This window comes from Quercus lobata, chromosome 8, assembly GCF_001633185.2.
Source record: "Quercus lobata isolate SW786 chromosome 8, ValleyOak3.0 Primary Assembly, whole genome shotgun sequence".
NCBI classification, from domain to species: domain Eukaryota; kingdom Viridiplantae; phylum Streptophyta; class Magnoliopsida; order Fagales; family Fagaceae; genus Quercus; species Quercus lobata.
Genome location: NC_044911.1, coordinates 680,832 through 701,164, shown reverse-complemented (window position 1 = coordinate 701,164; position 20,333 = coordinate 680,832). Strand labels below are relative to the sequence as shown.

The window sequence follows — 20,333 nt, the reverse complement described above, 5'->3', positions numbered from 1 at the left end:
TGCTCTAATTTCTTATTGCTGAATGAATTTTCCTAATGGCTTGATCCCCTTTTATAGTACCTTCCTAAGGTTTTTGGTGTACCATTGATTATCTTCATTTGCTGCTTTGGGTACCAGAAACAATGTTATGTCAGTAACATTGGTGGTTGGTCATTTCCTCATTTTCTCACTATATTCTTATTTTGAGGTTTCCCTCTAAAAAGTCCCCAACTGACCTTCCTTTTTTGGGGGGTCCTAGGGGTTGACTTTTAATCTCTTTTTCCAAAACTTCTAGAGAGGTTTTTCAGAATCCTCCTTTTGGCTGCCTCACCCTTTGTCTTTTTTCTCTAAATAGGCAAATTCCTCCCTGTTACGCTAAAAGATCCCCAACCATCTTCCTTTATGGTTCACCTTACTGCTCTTCCTAAGATACCAAGCTTCCCTTCATAGGTATTGGTTCCTAAGTCATCTCCTGTTTCCAAAGTCTTTTCTTCTGAGTTGTAGGCGACTGATGGAACATGTCTTTCTTCGTTCCTTGTGCCCATGAGCATACTTCCCTGAGCTATCCAACTTCCAGCTGATTGTTTCCTGCACTTTTCGAGGATCCCCTTCCTGGTTTTGGCAGCTCCTCGGTATCCTGGTCCAATCTCTTTCTGGGCTTCTTTGAGGTTCTTCTCATAGAGGCTGGGCCAAACTTCTTTTGCTTTTTTTGCCTTCTCTAAGGCCCAAGGTTTACCCATTCATGAATTTGGGCTTCTTTTTTACCCATTTTAAATGGGTCTTGGCTCACGGATTGGGCCTTTCCTATCCTTGAGGGTTCATTAGTTTTGGATTTCAATACTTGTAATATTTTAGACCTCAACAGAAGGTTCCTTTTGTATGTGGCTAACCCTTTTCTTCTAATTTAATTTGCATAGAAAAAAAAAAAAAGTGATTACTAATTAACACAAAGGAACATTGCAAACTCCACTCAAAAGTCATTACAACTTTTAGAAGAAATGAAATAATTAAACATTTAAACACTGTGTTAACATTTTAAATAAGTGTAATTAGGTTAGATTAGCATTTTGGTGAGGACCCATTTTTAATTAACACTTTGTTTGTTTCATTGTAAAACGTTTTATAGAAAACATTTTCAAATTTTACTATAAAATTCTTTGTAAAATGTTGTAAAACATTAATCATAAAAAAACTTGGTAAAGCATTTTATAAAAACATACCATTGCTCTCCCCCTCATATGGTGAGATCGAGAGTCGCTAGTCCAGCTATTGCTAAGCTGAGGGTTTGTGCTTGAAAATTTTACATGTCACACAAAACATCTAAAAATATCTACAAAGGTAACACTTTAAAACGAGGCGTAGCTCACACGCTAAGCCAACAGCCCAACAAAATTGAAAACCAAATCACAAGCCCCCATGATTTCATGTAGGGTCTTTTGATGGGGGAAGACTTGTCACTATGCCTAAATAAAGCTTGAAATCGGGCCCAACTTCAGCCAGCAACTAGGTAGGCAATGAATGCCTGGTAGCCATATATACAATTTTTGAACAAAAACTAAATCAGTCCTTGAGAAAAAAAGAGGCAGAAGAGGAAAAGAATCAAGTAAACCAATTTTCATTCTCGCCAATAATTTTGATCTCGAGAAGAAAAAGAGTGGTTCATTTCAATTTCCTTGGGCGAAGCCTTACCAAAGTAGAGTGAAAACAAAAACACACACACAAAGGATAGCACCAAACACATATAGGGAGAGATAAATATCTTTTCTAATCCTAAATACTAGATAACTCAATAGTAATCTCCAGCATCACTTTCCCAGCCAAAATAATACTGGAGTATCAATTTGTGTTGACTGTTGAGTGTCATACCAAAATAATGTTATTCTGATTGAATTTTTACATTATAGTAACTCCACCATGGAATTTTTCAATTTCGTAATTAGTGGGTTTTATTTTATTAAGTTATCAATAATAATTTTCCTCCAAAAAAAAAAAGTTATCAATAATTTAAATAGATATCTTTTGGAAAGTATATTTTACTTTCCATGTTAATGAAGACCAAATCAAGAGATTAATTTATGAGAGAAAATCATGGGATTGATTGTTAGAGAAAATCATGGAATTGAGACAATTAATATGCAATTCAAATTCAAATTATGTTTGACTATTGTACGTAATAAATATGGGTTCTCTTGTAATGTGATATCAAGTCAAGTGAATCAACCTTCTCAAAATTAAAAAAAGAAAAAAGAAAGAAAAAAAGAGTCAAGTGAATCAAGATGTAGTCTTTTAGTGTTTAGTTTGCATCTTCTATAATTTTCCACTATTCTCTTTAATTATCACAAAAACAATGATAGTAAGATTTGTTTGAAGGGTCTGACTTGTGTCCAATGGAAATTTCCACTGGACACGTCTAACTGTGTCCTTGTTTAAATATTGATTATGTGGTAAAATCCAATTTATTCATTTCAAAATGAATGAATAAATAAATAGAATCATAGAAACTCTACAATGGAATTATCCTAGAAATCCTACAGGATTGTAATTCAAATTTTATGAAGTAGTCATGTAGATTGTAGTCAATTGTACCCTTTACAGATACAAATCAAGTGATTCGATGTTCTATGACATAAAGGAAATGTGTAGCCTTTCACAACTATGTGGACCATTACAAAATAATGATATGTCTCTTGCTTCGAAATTTGAATTATTTCTCTGTATTTTGCATCTACATTTACTTTTGGCAAATTTTACTTTCTTCCAAATCTTTGCATTGGATCTATTGTTACTTCCATCCAATGACATTTTTTTTTTTTTGAGAAATAATTACAACATGCTGCTAACCCCGCAGTTCGAATCCTATCCCTTCAAGCACTTTGTACATGGGGAGATGCCAATTCAGCTAAAAGACCTTTGGCTCATCCAATAACATTCTGAAAATAGAAAAAGAAATTTCTAAAAATCTATAAAATAGTGTACAGATAAAGGAACTCAAAACTTGTTAATTTTTTTCAAAAATAATGATAACCAAATTGATAGAAATTTATTTCATCAATTTAATCTTTCATTGTTTTGATGAATGTATAATTAGAAAACGAGAACAATTAAAACAACAGTAATGGTAATGATGGTATGGTATAGTGGTGTTAGTAGTGATAATGTTGAGCTAATAACGATTTTGGGTAATGACCGATGGTAGCAACAATAATAGGAGTGGTGATGTTGACAATGTTTATGGGTGATGTTGGTTATGGTGGCAGCCATGGGAACGGATAGATCATTGATAGTGACAATAATGGTGATTATAGGTGATTGTAAATTAGTCGAGCTCGAGTTGAAACTTACCCCCATTGCTCAACTTGTGCATATTATTAGGTCTTTTTTTTTAGATAAGTAGATAATGGGAAATGGGGAGGTCTTGATCAAACCACAAATATGAAATATTACAAAGAATGTGACTACCATTGGGCTATCACTTGAACCCTTAGAATATTAGGTCTAGTTGTTGCATTCATTTATCAAATAATGAGTTTAAATAATTTAATAAAAAACTTAAGTTTTTATTTTTTATTAGCCCTCACAAAATGAAGTTTGACTAATTTAATGAAGAACTTAAATTTTTTTACTAGCTCAACAATATGGCTCCAAACTAATCCTTATGAGTTGGATTAGGTATTTTGCAGCTCAATAAGGTTGGATCAAGTTGAAAAATATCACAAACCTAAACTAACTTGACTCGTGTACATCCCTAATGTTACGTGAGAGTTGCTACAATAAATTATTGACCAATGTATTGGGTGCAACTGCCAGCACCACATTTTTGTGTGAGCAGTCGAATTATTAAGTTGAACCCTTAACTTTGAACCATCTTTAAAAAAAGGGGGGGGGGGTGTTCGGTCGACGGCCAGCCACAAACAGAAACAAAGAATGAGTTCACCTTTAACACAACATAATGTTGAAATGGGCCGTGTGTATGACTTTAATTGCCAAGCCCATTCCAACGTAAATAGAATCCTATTTGTAATAGGATTTTTACTTCAGCCGACTTTTTTGAAATATATATATATATATATATATATATATATATATATTAGGTTTTGTGAAGTAAGGTGTTTTTCTGAGTGACGTGTGTTTTCTCTATTTGTTTTGTTTCTCACAGGTTAGGAATTTTTGGTTAAAGATCAGAGCCTAGGTTAGGTTTGAGTGGGAGCAATGGCAGAGGAAGCAGGAAAGGCGTCTGGAATAGAAAAGTTTGATGGCACAGACTTCGCGTATTGGAGGATGCAGATTGAAGATTATCTCTATGGGAGGAAATTGCATCTGCCTCTTTTGGGGACAAAACCTGAGGCTATGAAGGCTGATGAATGGGCTCTTCTTGACAGACAGGTACTAGGAGTTATCATGTTAACTCTGTCTAGGTCTGTTGCACACAATGTTGTAAAGGAGAAAACCACAGCAGATCTGATGAAGGCTTTGTCTGGTATGTATGAAAAGCCGTCAGCAAACAATAAAGTGCACTTGATGAAGAAACTGTTCAATCTGAAGATGGCAGAGAATGCATCAGTAGCACAACATCTGAATGAATTTAACACTATCACAAATCAATTGTCGTCTGTAGAAATTGATTTTGATGATGAGATTCGTGCTTTGATCGTCTTGGCTTCTTTGCCAAACAGTTGGGAGGCAATGAGGATGGCAGTAAGCAATTCTACAGGAAAAGAAAAGCTCAAGTACAATGATATACGAGATTTAATTCTGGCTGAGGAGATTCGCCGAAGAGATGCAGGCGAAACTTCAGGATCTGGTTCTGCCCTAAACCTTGAGACAAGAGGCAGAGGTAATAACAGAAATTCAAATCGGGGCAGATCAAAATCCAGAAATTCTAATCGGAACAGAAGTAAATCTAGATCAGGCCAACAAGTACAATGCTGGAATTGTGGGAAAACAGGTCACTTTAGGAATCAATGCAAAAGTCCTAAGAAGAAGAATGAAGATGATTCTGCTAATGCTGTAACAGAAGAGGTACATGATGCATTACTTCTTGCAGTAGACAGTCCACTTGATGATTGGGTTTTGGATTCAGGAGCTTCGTTTCATACCACTCCACACCGAGAAATCATACAGAATTATGTTGCAGGTGATTTTGGTAAGGTGTATTTGGCTGATGGTTTAGCCTTGGATGTTGTGGGTATGGGAGATGTTCGAATATTGTTGCCCAATGGGTCTGTTTGGTTACTGGAGAAGATTCGACATATTCCTGACCTGAGGAGGAATCTGATTTCTGTTGGACAACTTGATGATGAAGGACATGCAATACTATTTGTTGGTGGTACTTGGAAGGTTACAAAGGGAGCTAGGGTATTGGCTCGTGGAAAGAAAACTGGTACTCTGTACATGACCTCAAGTCCAAGAGACACAATTGCAGTTGCTGATGCAAGTACTGATACAAGCCTATGGCACCGCAGACTTGGTCACATGAGTGAGAAAGGGATGAAGATGCTGCTGTCAAAAGGAAAACTACCAAAATTGAAGTCCATTGATTTTGACATGTGTGAAAGTTGCATCTTAGGAAAGCAGAAAAAGGTGAGCTTCTTGAAAACTGGCAGGACACCGAAGGCTGAAAAATTGGAGTTAGTACACACTGATTTATGGGGGCCTTCTCCGGTTGCATCTCTTGGAGGTTCAAGGTACTACATCACTTTCATTGATGACTCAAGCAGAAAGGTATGGGTTTATTTTCTGAAAAATAAATCTGATGTATTTGAAATTTTTAAGAAGTGGAAGGCCATGGTTGAGACAGAAACAGGTTTGAAAGTAAAATGTTTGAGGTCAGATAATGGAGGAGAGTACATAGATGGAGGGTTCAGTGAGTATTGTGCTGCACAGGGAATTAGGATGGAGAAGACCATTCCTGGGACACCACAGCAGAATGGTGTGGCTGAGCGCATGAACAGAACTCTCAATGAGCGTGCTAGGAGTATGAGGTTGCATGCTGGACTACCAAAAACTTTTTGGGCTGATGCTGTTAGTACTGCAGCTTACCTGATAAACCGAGGACCTTCAGTTCCCATGGAGTTCAGACTTCCTGAGGAGGTTTGGAGCGGTAAAGAGGTAAAGTTTTCACACTTAAAAGTTTTTGGTTGTGTTTCCTATGTTCATATTGATTCTGATGCTCGTAGTAAACTTGATGCAAAGTCTAAAATATGTTTTTTCATTGGCTATGGTGATGAGAAATTTGGCTATAGGTTTTGGGATGAACAAAACAGGAAAATCATCAGAAGTAGAAATGTGATATTTAATGAACAGGTTATGTACAAGGACAGGTCAACTGTAGTATCAGATGTTACAGAGATAGATCAAAAGAAATCTGAGTTTGTCAACTTAGATGAATTGACTGAAGGTACTGTCCAGAAAAGGGGTGAAGAAGATAAGGAGAATGTAAATTCACAGGTAGATCTGAGTACACCTGTAGCTGAAGCCCGCAGATCTTCCAGGAACATTAGACCTCCACAGCGTTATTCACCCACTTTAAATTATCTCCTGTTGACTGATGGTGGTGAGCCAGAGTGTTATGATGAAGCCTTGCAAGATGAGAATTCAAGCAAGTGGGAGTTAGCCATGAAGGATGAGATGGATTCCTTGTTGGGGAATCAAACATGGGAACTAACTGAATTGCCAGTAGGAAAGAAGGCTTTGCACAACAAGTGGGTATACAGAATAAAGAATGAGCATGATGGTAGCAAACGTTACAAAGCCAGATTAGTTGTTAAAGGGTTCCAGCAGAAGGAAGGAATTGACTACACAGAGATATTTTCTCCAGTTGTGAAGATGTCAACAATCAGACTAGTACTGGGAATGGTGGCTGCAGAAAACTTACATCTTGAGCAGTTAGATGTGAAGACAGCATTTCTTCATGGTGACTTGGAGGAAGACCTTTACATGATTCAGCCAGAAGGGTTCATTGCTCAAGGACAAGAGAATTTAGTCTACAAACTGAGAAAGAGCTTGTATGGCCTAAAACAAGCTCCTAGACAGTGGTACAAGAAATTTGACAGTTTTATGCACAGAATTGGGTTCAAGAGATGTGAAGCTGATCACTGTTGCTATGTTAAGTTTTTTGACAATTCTTACATCATATTACTGTTATATGTGGATGATATGCTTATTGCAGGGTCTAGCATTGAGGAGATCAATAATCTGAAGAAGCAATTGTCCAAACAGTTTGCAATGAAGGATTTGGGAGCTGCAAAGCAAATCCTTGGTATGAGAATCATTAGAGACAAGGCTAATGGTACATTGAAGCTTTCACAGTCAGAGTATGTGAAGAAAGTTCTCAGCAGGTTCAACATGAATGAAGCTAAACCAGTGAGCACACCCTTGGGTAGTCATTTCAAACTAAGCAAAGAACAGTCACCGAAGACAGAAGTAGAAAGGGACCATATGAGCAAGGTACCCTATGCCTCAGCTATTGGCAGCTTGATGTATGCTATGGTGTGTACAAGGCCAGACATTGCACATGCAGTGGGAGTTGTGAGCAGATTCATGAGTAGGCCTGGAAAGCAGCATTGGGAGGCAGTCAAGTGGATTCTGAGATATCTGAAGGGTTCATCAGATACATGTCTTTGCTTCACAGGTGCAAGTTTGAAACTGCAGGGTTATGTAGATGCTGATTTTGCTGGTGATATTGATAGTAGAAAGAGTACTACTGGGTTTGTTTTTACTCTGGGTGGTACAGCTATATCATGGGCTTCAAATCTACAGAAAATTGTTACTTTGTCTAGTACAGAAGCTGAGTATGTTGCAGCAACTGAAGCTGGAAAGGAGATGATTTGGCTACATGGTTTCTTAGATGAATTGGGTAAGAAGCAGGAGATGGGCATTCTACACAGTGACAGTCAGAGTGCAATCTTTCTTGCCAAGAATTCGGCTTTTCATTCAAAGTCGAAGCACATACAGACAAAATACCACTTTATCCGTTACCTTGTTGAAGATAAGCTGGTAATGCTTGAGAAGATTTGTGGATCTAAGAATCCGGCAGACATGTTGACTAAGGGTGTCACTATTGAGAAGTTGAAGCTGTGCGCAGCTTCAATTGGTCTTCTAGCTTGAGGACAGGAGGATGAGTTGCAGGGATGAGGAATTGTGTTATGGAGGATTGTGGCTGATGTTTGCAGCTTGTGAGCCCTTAAGGGCTAAGGTGGAGCTGATGGAGAAGTTTGCTCATGTAGCTTGATCAATTCAAGTCAAGGTGGAGATTTGTTGAAATGGGCCGTGTGTATGACTTTAATTGCCAAGCCCATTCCAACGTAAATAGAATCCTATTTGTAATAGGATTTTTACTTCAGCCGACTTTTTTGAAATATATATATATATATATATATTAGGTTTTGTGAAGTAAGGTGTGCAGCCGTGTGAGCATATAGAAAAATTCCAATTAACCTAGTGTGCAAGCCGCATGAGAGAAAATAGAGAAAAGAGAGGCAGTCAGCTTCTATTTTTATTTTTTCTGTGAGAGAGTACTAGGGTGTAATTGGGATTTGGGTTTCTTGAGAGTGTTCTTGTGCACTATTGTATTTTCCCTGATAATAGTGAAATCCCTGCAACTCCGTGGACGTAGGCAAATTGCCGAACCACGTAAATATTGTCTTGTGCGTGTGATTATTTTCTTTGACGTGTGTTTTCTCTATTTGTTTTGTTTCTCACAGGTTAGGAATTTTTGGTTAAATTCCCTACACATAATCAATGGTTATTCACTGGTAATAGTGAAAGAGATTTTTCACATGCACAGCCAATACTAGGTAGCAGTCAATTGGAAAGTCCTTTTGACTTGGTGCCAACTTTTCTGTGCCCTCTTGGGAGGAACAACCCTTAAAGAACTTGATAACTTTAAGGGACCTTGTCAATTTGCATTAAATGAGGTGAGAGTGTCCTTTCATAGTTTCATGGTTTAAGGCAATTAGTCTGAGATTTGGGCAAATACACCAGATTAGTAAGGTGCTTTCTCCTCTGTTGTCAACACATAGGCTTGTTCATGGATTTTGCAAGAGTCCTTAGCTCACTTGGCAAAATCAATTCCCAAATATAGGTCTTACATTTGCCATGTATACCTCACTCCTTTAATTTTCCCATTAACCTTACATGAGCTTGGGTCATGTGAGAAAAAAATAAAATAAAAGAAAGCATAGATAGAGGTAATAGACTCAAGAGAATTGGGCTTTGGCCTTTTATAGACCATAAAAAAAAAATTAAAAAAAATAAAAATACTACGTCCATAACATTTTCATAACAAATTATAAGTGTCAGCTTGTTATAGGTAGTTATTGGTGGGCATGGAAGCAATTTTAGTGATAGATTCAAATTATAAACTCGTAACAACTTATCACTTAGAATTTGTTATAAAAATATTGTGGATATAACATTTTTCTAAAAAAATATTAAAAAAAGCACCAATAAAGAGGAGAGTATTTTGATATTTGGAGGAGGATCAAATTAGTATGTTTTGAAAGTTTTTTTAATGGCTAAATCATAACTTTTTATATTAAAAAAAATCCTAGCTTCTTTTAATATGAGGATAAAAATCAAACTATAAAAAGAAAAAAGAAAAAAAAAAGAATTAAAGAAGCATTTAGAATATAAAACAAAAGCAAAAAGAGAGAGAGAGAGAGAGAGAGAGAAAGGGGAAGTGGCAGAAGGAAAGAAAGAATACGTGGCAGCGGATTGAGCTGAGCGCCACAAAGGAAAAATAAAAATAAAAAAACGCTTTCCCTTCTTTCCCTTCCTTCCTTGCTTCACACACTTATAAACTCCTTCTCCTCTCCTCCTTTTTATTATTATTTAACGTTATCTCTCTCTCTATTTCTTTTCGACTCTCTCTCTCTCTATAGCTTTGCAGACCCTAAAACTCGCACACAGCCACAGGTTTCTCTCTCTCTCTCTCTCTCTCCGATTTTTCATTGTTTCGATCGCCGATTCTCCATATATTTCCTTTCTTTTTATTTCAAATGTTTTCTTTTTCCCCCAAAAATATTAGGGTTTCCGATTCTTTTTTTCCCCCAAAACTTTTAGGGTTTTTTTTTTTAATCTTTTAATTTTTTTTTTTCGCTTGCGCATTCCAAGAACGAAGAAGATTGTTGCGTGTTTTAGATTAAATATCTAATTTATTTATTTTATGATTATAATTATAATAATATTGTTTACGTTTGTTGTCTTAATAGATCCTCATCAATCATCATGGTTGGCCTGCGATTTCATTTTTATATATATATATATATATATATTTATTATTTATTTCAGACCCTGTTTGTTTGTTCGTAATTTTGACAACAACAATAATTATTAAAAACCTAATTTCGTTATTTATATATATTTAATATCATTTAGCTGCGAGGATTTGTTGTCACTGTCTGGGTCTCAATGATTTTTTGTGGGCTGTGATTTTGGTTTTTTTTTGGGTTTTTATAATTAATATATATTTGAATTTGGTTTTAGTTTAGGTGAAGATTGTGAGACACAAGGGAAATTTGTGATGGCTTCGAAAAGGATCAACAAGGAATTGAAGGACCTCCAGAAAGACCCTCCTGCTTCATGCAGCGCTGGTTCGTTTTTTCTCGTTCTTAAAAGTTGCCTATATGGGTTTCATTGTATCTACAGCTTTATAACTATGAACTTTATTGCTTTGCACAACTTCAGTGGAAAAAGAGAGAGAGAGAGAGAGACGAGGGACGAGAGAAAACCAAGTCACATATTTAGCCGTTTGCCTAGTTTCTACACCCATAATTTCGCAATGTGTCTTTACTTTAGCTCTGCCCATGAGCCCCTAAACTGTACCCATTTATAATTTTGTTCAGTGTTGGTTAGTTTCATTGCTATCTGATTTTTATCCAAATTCTTTTGAACTCAGTACTTTGTTGCTGATTTGGGTTTGATTGTATTGAGGCTTTTAATTATTATTCTTTGAGGATTCATGAGTTTTGCAAGTATAATTCTTATTGTTTTTTAAGAATCATAAACATGTATGAGGCTTGGTTGTGTTTATTAGTGGGTGTTTTGGCATCCAGCATATGTGTGTATGAGTAAGATGATCAACATAATGTGTTATTGTGTTTCACATGGCTTTTTTTTTTTGGGTAAGTGGTTAACTTAATCATAATCTAGGCTATTACCTTGTATTGGTGCTGGTTAGATGGTTGGTTTTTGGTTTGATGCTTTTATTTTTTTGGGTGTTTTTATTGTTGTTAGTTGTTACTGTTACAGTTTTTAATTCAGTAGTTTTCCATTTTTGCAGGCCCTGTGGCTGATGACATGTTCCACTGGCAAGCAACAATTATGGGTCCTGCAGACAGTCCATTTGCTGGGGGTGTTTTCCTTGTATCCATTCACTTCCCACCGGATTACCCATTCAAGCCACCCAAGGTAAAAACGACTCACGTGTCTCCATTAGCTTGTTTAATTCCTCATGTGTATCTCTGTCTGCATGGTGCATCTCTTCTCACATAACATGATTGTTTTCACTACTTGAAATATTTGAATTGTGTATCTGTTGTCCTTTGTCAATGAAAAGTTCCTTTGGTTTCAGTATTTACCTAATTGAAGGATTCCTCTTGTCTTATTAATTTTTGGAAGAGTTTTTTTGTTTTTTTTTTGGGGGGGGGGGTGTTGGGTGTTGTTAAATGTTGGACATAAAACTTCTGGCACTAATTTGGCAGGTTGAGGATGAATTTGCCTCACAATTGTATGTTTGATTGTGAACACTGGTTATTGGCTGTCATCTACATACTTGTCTCTCTTATGTTAACTTAAAAACTGCACCTATTGGATTTGGGATTGAAATGCATGCATCCAAATACCTATCTATGAATTGCAAAGCCTCCCATCTTACTCTAGCTTCAAGCAGTTAGCATATGAAATGTTAGCAAATTCATTAAGTATTAAAAGTTTGGAAGTTATTCCATCAACTTGTTTAGAGAAAAAAAAAAAATTGTTGAATTGACCAAAACATTCATCATGGTTACTTTGGGTGGCGTCCTACTAGCATTTTATTTAATGAAATTCTACTTACAAAAAATTCATCTTAGTTACTTTAATGTTATGATTTCAAATGTGATGGGTAATGTGTGAGCTTTTCTTGAGCTGTGCTTGCATGTGCATACTCCTCAGCCTGCCCTCCCTTTGGAGCCATTCACTCATTGATTTACGAGCACAGGAAATTCATCTTAGTTTCTTTATGGTCATTATGATTTCAAATTTGATGGGTAATGAGTTTTTTTTTTTTTTTTTGGGGGGGGGGGTGGTGGGGGGAATTAATGTTTTATATGCGTACTCCTTGTTCTCACCCTCCCCCTGGAGCTAGTTACTCGTCAATTTACATACATGCATGTGTGCTTGCACATGATGGATACAGCCTCTGAATCTGCTTCTGCTGCCATGGTGTACAACTATTTGTGTTGGGAGGTAACAATGTGGTGTTTCTTAAGAGAGCCCATTAGAGGGTCTTTTATGTGCTCAAGCAGATACGGCTGGGAGGTCACACTTGGTCCTCTTTACTCCAGGATGCTACCATGCATATTGATTGCAGTAATTGTTTGTAGGATACTTAGGATTAGAGCAGGGAAGATACTTTTCCCCCCCAACTCTAGTGTATAATATGCGCTGAGAAAATCAGGTGATGAGGGGAAGAGGTAGATTTGAACCAGAGATCCCCTTTTCATGAGTCTTTCATGGTTAAATTGTGTTATTATAGCTGATGGTGCTTATTTACATACATGATCTCTGCATATTTGTGCGCTGGACAGGTTTCCTTCCGGACAAAGGTTTTCCACCCTAACATTAACAGCAATGGCAGTATCTGTCTTGACATCCTCAAAGAGCAGTGGAGCCCTGCCCTTACCATATCCAAGGTAATGTTCTTTGATTCATGGGCATCCATATTTCTTACTGATTGTTACATGTGATACAATATTTTAGGTATTTGCACTATCTGTATATTTCTGGCTGCCATCCCAAGGCTTGGAGTTGGCAACAGTATGCATAGTCTTTGTTAAATTTTGCATTCTATGAAAGAAGCTCAATTATATAGGTTTTATTTTTGTGCTTGATGATATTTAGTTTTATGGTTGATTTTGTAATGTGCTGAAACTTTAACAATTGTTTCTTGCAGGTCCTCCTGTCAATATGCTCACTGCTGACAGATCCAAATCCTGATGATCCTTTGGTGCCTGAGATTGCTCACATGTATAAGACGGACAGAGCAAAGTACGAGACTACTGCCCGATCTTGGACCCAGAAGTATGCCATGGGCTAAGGCTCTTGTTCTGCATGAGGGAATATTTCATGCTTAAAAGCTATCCTATTAGTAAATAAACAAATATGTAAGATGTTCTGAAGATTAAAGAACTTGTTTGGTCGGTCTTGACACCTCGTGTCTTTGGGAAATTTTATAAATGGGTATCTTAAAACTGCAACATCTTACGTTAACAGGTTGAGTAGTTATTTGGAACTTGGTGGCAAAATAGTGTTTTTTGTTTTGCATTCATCATTCATGGTTGGCATTTTAGTGGTTCTGTTGTTTTAAATCTTAACATTTACTGGCATCTTTATTCTGGCCTATTGGCATTGTTGAATTTGAACGAGGAAAGATGGCCTAGAGAGCTTCTGTCCCACTGACATATTCTGAATAGGAAGAGAACTCAGATCACCCAACTTCTCCCCCCAAAAAAAGTGAATTGCTGTTTGCTTCTTGGGATGATATGTAAGCAATGAGATATTGGTGCTAACAATTGTGGTGTCATAGATTTAAACGTGGTTGATTATCATATTTGTCTTAAAGGTTTGCCATGTCTTAAGCCAGTTAATTCGTAGCAGTGTTGGTGTAATTCTTCTTGTTTTTTAGTCTCTGTATGTTTGAAGAAGGAATTTGGTGTATTGAACATATGGAAGGTCCCTCTTACATGGGGATGAGTCTTACGCTTGTGGGGTTCACTCCCATATGAGAGGAGTGCTATATTTGTCTAATACATGAGATATTTTTTTCTTTATATTCGGAGCAGCCATCTGTGTTTAGTTTCTGCAAGTGATTCACAGCGTTGGTAGGCTGCTGGTTATAAGGTATTTGGATATCGATATCATCTTCTAGTATACTGCTATACTTTTGAAGTTATTTGCAATTCAACACTATCTTCTCTTTTATAGAGAGTGCTTTATTATCGTTACTATAAATATGTCATTCTATATTACTCTTTGGCGGCAAAGACTATATTTATCACGGTGCCAAAAATTGAGTTCCTATTCCCAAGAACTTGCCTACCTACGGCTTAAACTTGTTGACAAGAGATAGGGGTTTGACGCAAATACAGGTTTATGGGTTTCCCAATAGCTATAACGAAACATCGCGACAATAATAATCAAGAATACTTAAAAAGAGGAGTGATATAGAGATGCCTGCTTAATCTTGCGAACTAGTTAGATTCTATCCCGCTCATCTACAAGCTATTAAAAAGATGTAGGTTCTTATATCAATCAAAGAGAAAGACTCAAACTTAAGATGTGGAGAGAAGGTATCCTTAGTTTTTATTTGAAGAGTTCTCCTTACGAGTAAAAAGAGGTGTTCTTCTTAGGACAATTGTCAAACTTAAGATGTGGAGAGAAGGTATCCTTAGTTTTTATTTGAAGAGTTCTCCTTACGAGTAAAAAGAGGTGTTCTTCTTAGGACAATTGTCAATAAAAAGAAGACAAATACAAACTAGCAAGGAAGATAAGAACAAAGGAGGTGTTCTGCTCAGGAGAATTGTTATAAAAGAAGACAAATACAAACTAGCAAGGAAGATAAGAACAAGTATTGTCCATAACTTAACTAAAATAGCTTTATATAAAGTAGTTTTTATTCTTAGATATGAGTCGGTATTAGGGGCCATTGGGCCTTGTAGCCCAGTGGCACCTGGTGTCCCCATATACCGTGAGCTCGAGGTTTGAGCCCCCGCATATTTACCTAGAAAAAAAAAAGTTAGTATTAGGGTAAACTTATATATGGAACCCATATTCATACGAGAGAAAGATAAGGCATATGAAAATCAAGAAATAATTTCTTGGGAGATTGTTGCATGCCAATCCCAAGCATTTGCTTGTAGCATAATGCAATGTTTTTGCAAAGAATAGTAATATGGAAAGAAATTGATTATTGGTCAAATCATGCCCATTCTATTTCGGTTGGAATATTCCATATGGTAAATCAACTTGGACAAATCATCTCCTTATTCCACATCATCCTATTCCTATATTTTGATCGATTCCACTAAAAAAAATTTCTTGGTATTTTTCATTTCTTTATTAGAATATAAATTAGAATTTGATTATTTTATTTGATATTATTTCCTTGAAAAACTTTAAGCAATTTTAGCTATTAATTTGATTCATCGTAAATTTTGTTTTATTGATTTAGTATATTTAGTATTTGAAATTTGGTCCTATTAGGCTAAGTTACTGATTCATCCTCATTGCTATGTAGTCAGATACTCCTTGTTATGTAATGTTGATGTTAAGGCTGTATATTATTTTATACTTAGCTTCTAAAAAAAATTATTTTACACCATATCAAATTATCAAACTCAAAATCAAATAATTTACACTCTTCCTATTTTTTTTAAGTCATATTATTTGGTTTTGAATTGATAATTTGATATGGTATAAAATAATGTAACGAATTGACAATACCACTAACTTTTAATCGATACACTAGAATAGATTGATATTGAAATATTTTGTTCTGATGGACAATAAAAATGATCAATGCTATGAAATTGACAAGTTCGGATTCAAAAATCCAAATTTCTTAACTAACCAGGACTTTTTTTTTTTTTTTTTTTTTAAATAAAGGAAAACGAGACTTTTACAGATAATTGAAACCCATTACATTTTGTTATTATATATATAGAGCTGGCCCATCGCAAAATCAAATGCATATATAATATTAGGATGGTCTCGTTGACATGGGATGAGTGTCTCAACATGAGTCCAAGTGAAAAGGCTTTCTAGATTATAAAAGGGCTCTGTATGTTGTCTGGGCTTCAACATTGGTCAATTGGGCTTGCTATAAAATGGGCCGTGCTGCTCCTGAAATATATATGTATGTCTCTGGGATGAGCAGTTGAGGGGTCATCATGTGTTTTATTAAAATGATGTAAAAGTCGCATTTTGTTGGATTGGGATAATTGAATTTCTGTGGCTATTAAATCACTATGCTCGCTGTCGCTGCTCTGTGGACTATTGAGCAGAAACACAGCTTTACTTACCAAGTGGGTGGCATATCTGAATTGGGTCCCCCTATATTTGTTTCACTTTGCATTGCTGTCTCTGAGTATCATAAATTTACCGTTAAGTAATTTGGTAGTGTAGGCATCAATTGGGTAGGTAAAAAATCCAAACTGTCATACTGTAAAACATCTTTAGCAACGAGTGCAGTGCATTTACTTACTTATTAGGGCAGCCTGTAGTGGCAGTGTGGCACAGCTCGTGAAAATAACCACTCAAAGAAAATATAAATGCTATTTGACTCACGGTCATTTTATGTCTCTTTCTTGTAATTATTTTGAACGTATAGGGTCATGCATTTAATATACTTCATAAATCATACATCATTAATTATTTTCACCATGTGGAATCTGTACATTGTGAGAGGCATTTACTTTGGGATAAGACTTCCGTGCACCTAGGATATGAGATACAAGTCTAACAGAAATTCTGGTGTCTCATTTTTTTTTTTTTTTTCCTATTATTTATAGGACAATTAATTAATGTCTCTATCACAATTCCATTATGTCCTTTTGCATCTTGTGGGGTTGCACTTGTTTCCCTTCTTCGATCTTTCCTTCTACTTCTCTATTAAGTTTTAAGTGTTCCAAGAACGACAACAACGTTTGGGGGTCCATAATAACTCGGTGTCTATTTATGTCTCTATCATACTACAGTATATATATTTTACACCTTGTATTGTATTGTACAGATAAAAAGTGAAAGCCAAGCAGAGGGAGAGAGTATGGTAAGATGGGGCAGAAAGAACTACAGGACATGTCCCTTTCCAACTAGGAGGGGGCACTGTTTTCCTTTGGCTCTTCTAACTATTTTTTTTAAAGCTTTTTCTCTCGAGTTTCAGCTATCAGAGTTGTTGGTCCAGCCTATCGCTAATTAAGGATCGAAAAATGGCATTCCCTTGGTCTTGACTTTAAGTTTAAGGTGAACTTTGTCATGTACTACCCCCTTCAAGAAAAAGTTTACATCCAATCCAAATTTGAAGAAAAATTTTCCAATCCATTGCATGGTGTGATTGACAAGATTATCTATTTGTATTTATAATCACATTACCTATATATAATAAGTCATTAACTTGTTTTGATAATATACGTAATTAATTTTATGAGTAGTCACGTAAAGGGTTATGGAAGATTCCTCTAAATTGGTTTGGATGAAACTTTGTCTGCTATTTTTACAACACAAAAACTCCAGCAAATCTAAAATGAAAAGAAATTATGTTATTGTCGGCGATTTCCATTTGACATAAGATTTCAGAAATTGAACACCTTGGGTAACACAATTGGTTGAAGATCATATCTTAAGAAGCAGAAGCACTTTTGCTCAAAAAAAATAAAAACAAAAAAGAAGCAGGAGCACTAATTCGAATTTTTGCTTCTCTTCTTCTTGGGTAAAAAGCTCACTTAAAAAAAAATAAAAATAAAAAGGATGAAAACCATCTCTAAATTTTACAAAAATCTATTATTATCCTAAACATCTCGTATTTTTCATATCATGCTCCCAAGGACGAAGATAGGATTTCATATAGGGGAGCTAAACCATGAAACAAAAAATATTCACCTTTAAGAGAAAATGAAATATAAGATTCAAATAGAACTATAACTATACATTTCAATTCAATCACATATAAGAGCATCTCCAATAACTTAGATAAAAGCAAAATAATCTCTATAATAGAGAATGAGACCCAAAAAATGGTCTCCAATGGATTCTTTAAATTATGAATTTTTTTTTTTGGCTTATGAATAGTAGCCCATCAAATTTGATGGGCTACTGTACATTAGCAAAAGAATAGAACTAAATAAAAAATTAGTTAAGAAAGGAGTGGGGATGGGGGTATGGGAATATATGTGTTAAAAAATGAATAAATAATGAATGAAGAAATAATATTTAAATGAGATAGAGAAAAAATAGAGAATCTGTTGAAAGATGTATTTGAAAAAGTAGGTAGTTAAAAGGTAAATGTCACTATTTACTGTCTAAACAGTATAAAAATATAGAAAAACTGCTGGAGATGCTCTAATAATGAAACTTGGTGTTATTTTGAATTTTGAAAATTATATATAATAAATTTTGTTGAAATGAAAACAATCACATTCATTGACAAATCGGTTTGTAAACCTTTGTGTTAACTTTAGCATTTTTCAAAGTCAAATATTGCAATGTTTTTTTTCTGTCATCTACAGATCAAACAAAATTTATATTTATTATATCATCATATATCCATTATTCTTCTACCTAAAAACCAATTAGTGTTGTCAACTATAAAAAAAAAAAAAAAAAAAAAAAAAAAAAAAAAAAAAAAGGTTAGAAACTACTCAGCCTTAGTCACTTAGCATCATATAAGGGTAAAAGTTAGATATAATATTTTAGGTGTAGTATATTAGGTTCCTCTATTGAGTTTAAACACATAGTTGCATTAATCAATAAAACACAAATAGTGTTTTCTTTTCTAAAAAACAATTAAATTTAATGCCACTGTAAAAAAAAAATAAATAAATAAAATTATGCAATCAAGTGTTTGAATTTTATTAGAGAATTTAATGTATTGTAAGTCTGTAACTAAGATTTTAATGTATTGTAATAAGGTACTATACTTAAGTTTTATCTATAATCTACACAATGACAAAGATTCTTATGGTGTGTTTCCACGTAAAATAAAATATTTTTTTTTAAAAAAAGCCCTAACAAATTGTTTGGTGTAGTCTTATAGTATCACGACGACATCCAAATCTCAACATTTTTATTTTTATTATTATTTTTAGTTTTAACTTTGGATCCCAAACAGTTAAGAATTAAAATATAAAGAGTAATTTAAGAAAAAAAACAGTAATTTGAATATTAAAAAAAAAGCCAAATAAGTTGACAAATAAATTAATACCAGCAAAACTTATAATTAATTCTATAAAATGGAAATTTTGTTTTGGGAGGGGATCCATAATGGGATAGATAACCTTTTTTATGTTTTGAATTTTTCTGATTAAGGTGGGGGGACAATTTTTTTTTTCAATCTCTCTCTCTCTCTCTCTCATTAATTTTGTTTTGCTTGAAAACTATGTAGATAAAAGTACAAATTTACTTTTTTTTTTTTTTAAAAGAAAAGAAAATAATGTGAAACTTAAAAATACATTTTTTTTTAGAAGAAACTTAAAAAATACTAATTATACCTTAATCGACTTATAAAATAAAATAACCAATAAATGAGGAGAATTATAAGTTTCTCATGGTGGACCACATCACTTTTGCCTAGTGGTCCACTATTACATTAAAAGACTCTCACTTGCTTAAAGATTTGCTTACTTAATTTATGATAAAAATAAAAGTAAAAGATAAAAACATTTAATCGTTACTCCTCTTGAGTCTGAGCAGAGTAGAAAAAAAAAAAAAAAAAAAACAAGACGAGACTGAGCAAAGTAGAAAAGGACTTAGGTGTGTCCACATCTTCTATTACTCCTCTTTATTGTGACAACTAGAATGTCATTCATATTGCTCACAATGATGTCTTTCAAGAATGGACTAAACACAATGAGATCGATTGTCATTTTTTCCGTTATCATCTTGTCCATGGTACTCTCAAGTTGTTCTCAGTCTCTTCTAAAGATCAACTTGCAGATATCTTTACTAAGTCACATCTTAAGGGACACCTTCATGCTTCGGTTGACAACCTCAAGTTGGTCTCACACCCACCATGAGTCTGAGGGGGGCTGTTAATGTGTAATAGGTCGTCGGCTTTAGGCCCACTTTGGTTACTTGTATAACACACATACCTGTACTACACACTCTACCTCCTATAAAAAAGGCACTTAATTATGTATATTTTATCATTTGAGAAATACAATAATATTCATTCAGTATTTCTAACATCTATATTGTCCTTTATATGGAAATCATGATTGTTTGCAGGGAAAATTACACTGACCTCCCATAAGGTTTTCAGTTATTACACTCATCTCTCCTCTAGTTTAGAATAAGACACCGCCCCTAAAGTTCATACAATTTTACACTAAGCTCCTCTAAATTGCTAAAAAAAGGTTTTAAAAATTCAAAAAAAAAAAAAA

General features: G+C 34.9%; 1 protein-coding gene across 2 annotated transcripts; it reads left to right on the top strand.

Moving 5' to 3' along the window:
- Window positions 1-9,779: 9,779 nt before the first annotated feature.
- LOC115955535 (ubiquitin-conjugating enzyme E2-17 kDa) lies at window positions 9,780-13,512 on the top strand. 2 transcript variants are annotated; one of them, XM_031073678.1, is made up of 5 exons: window positions 9,780-9,894; window positions 10,465-10,571; window positions 11,261-11,388; window positions 12,768-12,872; window positions 13,133-13,512. In XM_031073678.1, the coding sequence occupies exons 2-5, from the start codon at window positions 10,502-10,504 to the stop codon at window positions 13,274-13,276; spliced, it is 447 nt and encodes a 148-aa protein (XP_030929538.1). In that variant the 5' UTR covers window positions 9,780-9,894; window positions 10,465-10,501; the 3' UTR covers window positions 13,277-13,512. The 2 variants fall into 2 exon arrangements, with proteins under 2 accessions (XP_030929538.1, XP_030929539.1); XM_031073679.1 differs by having other exon boundaries at window positions 9,796-9,894; window positions 10,470-10,571; window positions 13,133-13,484.
- Window positions 13,513-20,333: the final 6,821 nt, after the last annotated feature.

What these genes read in the sequence shown, in the direction of transcription:
- LOC115955535 (XM_031073678.1), top strand. Translation starts at nt 10,502, where the DNA reads ATGGCTTCGAAAAGGATCAACAAGGAATTGAAGGACCTCCAGAAAGAC. An exon ending in ACCCATTCAAGCCACCCAAG is followed by an intron (nt 11,389 to 12,767) that starts GTAAAAACGACT and finishes TGCGCTGGACAG; the next exon opens with GTTTCCTTCCGGACAAAGGT. An exon ending in CTGCCCTTACCATATCCAAG is followed by an intron (nt 12,873 to 13,132) that starts GTAATGTTCTTT and finishes TGTTTCTTGCAG; the next exon opens with GTCCTCCTGTCAATATGCTC.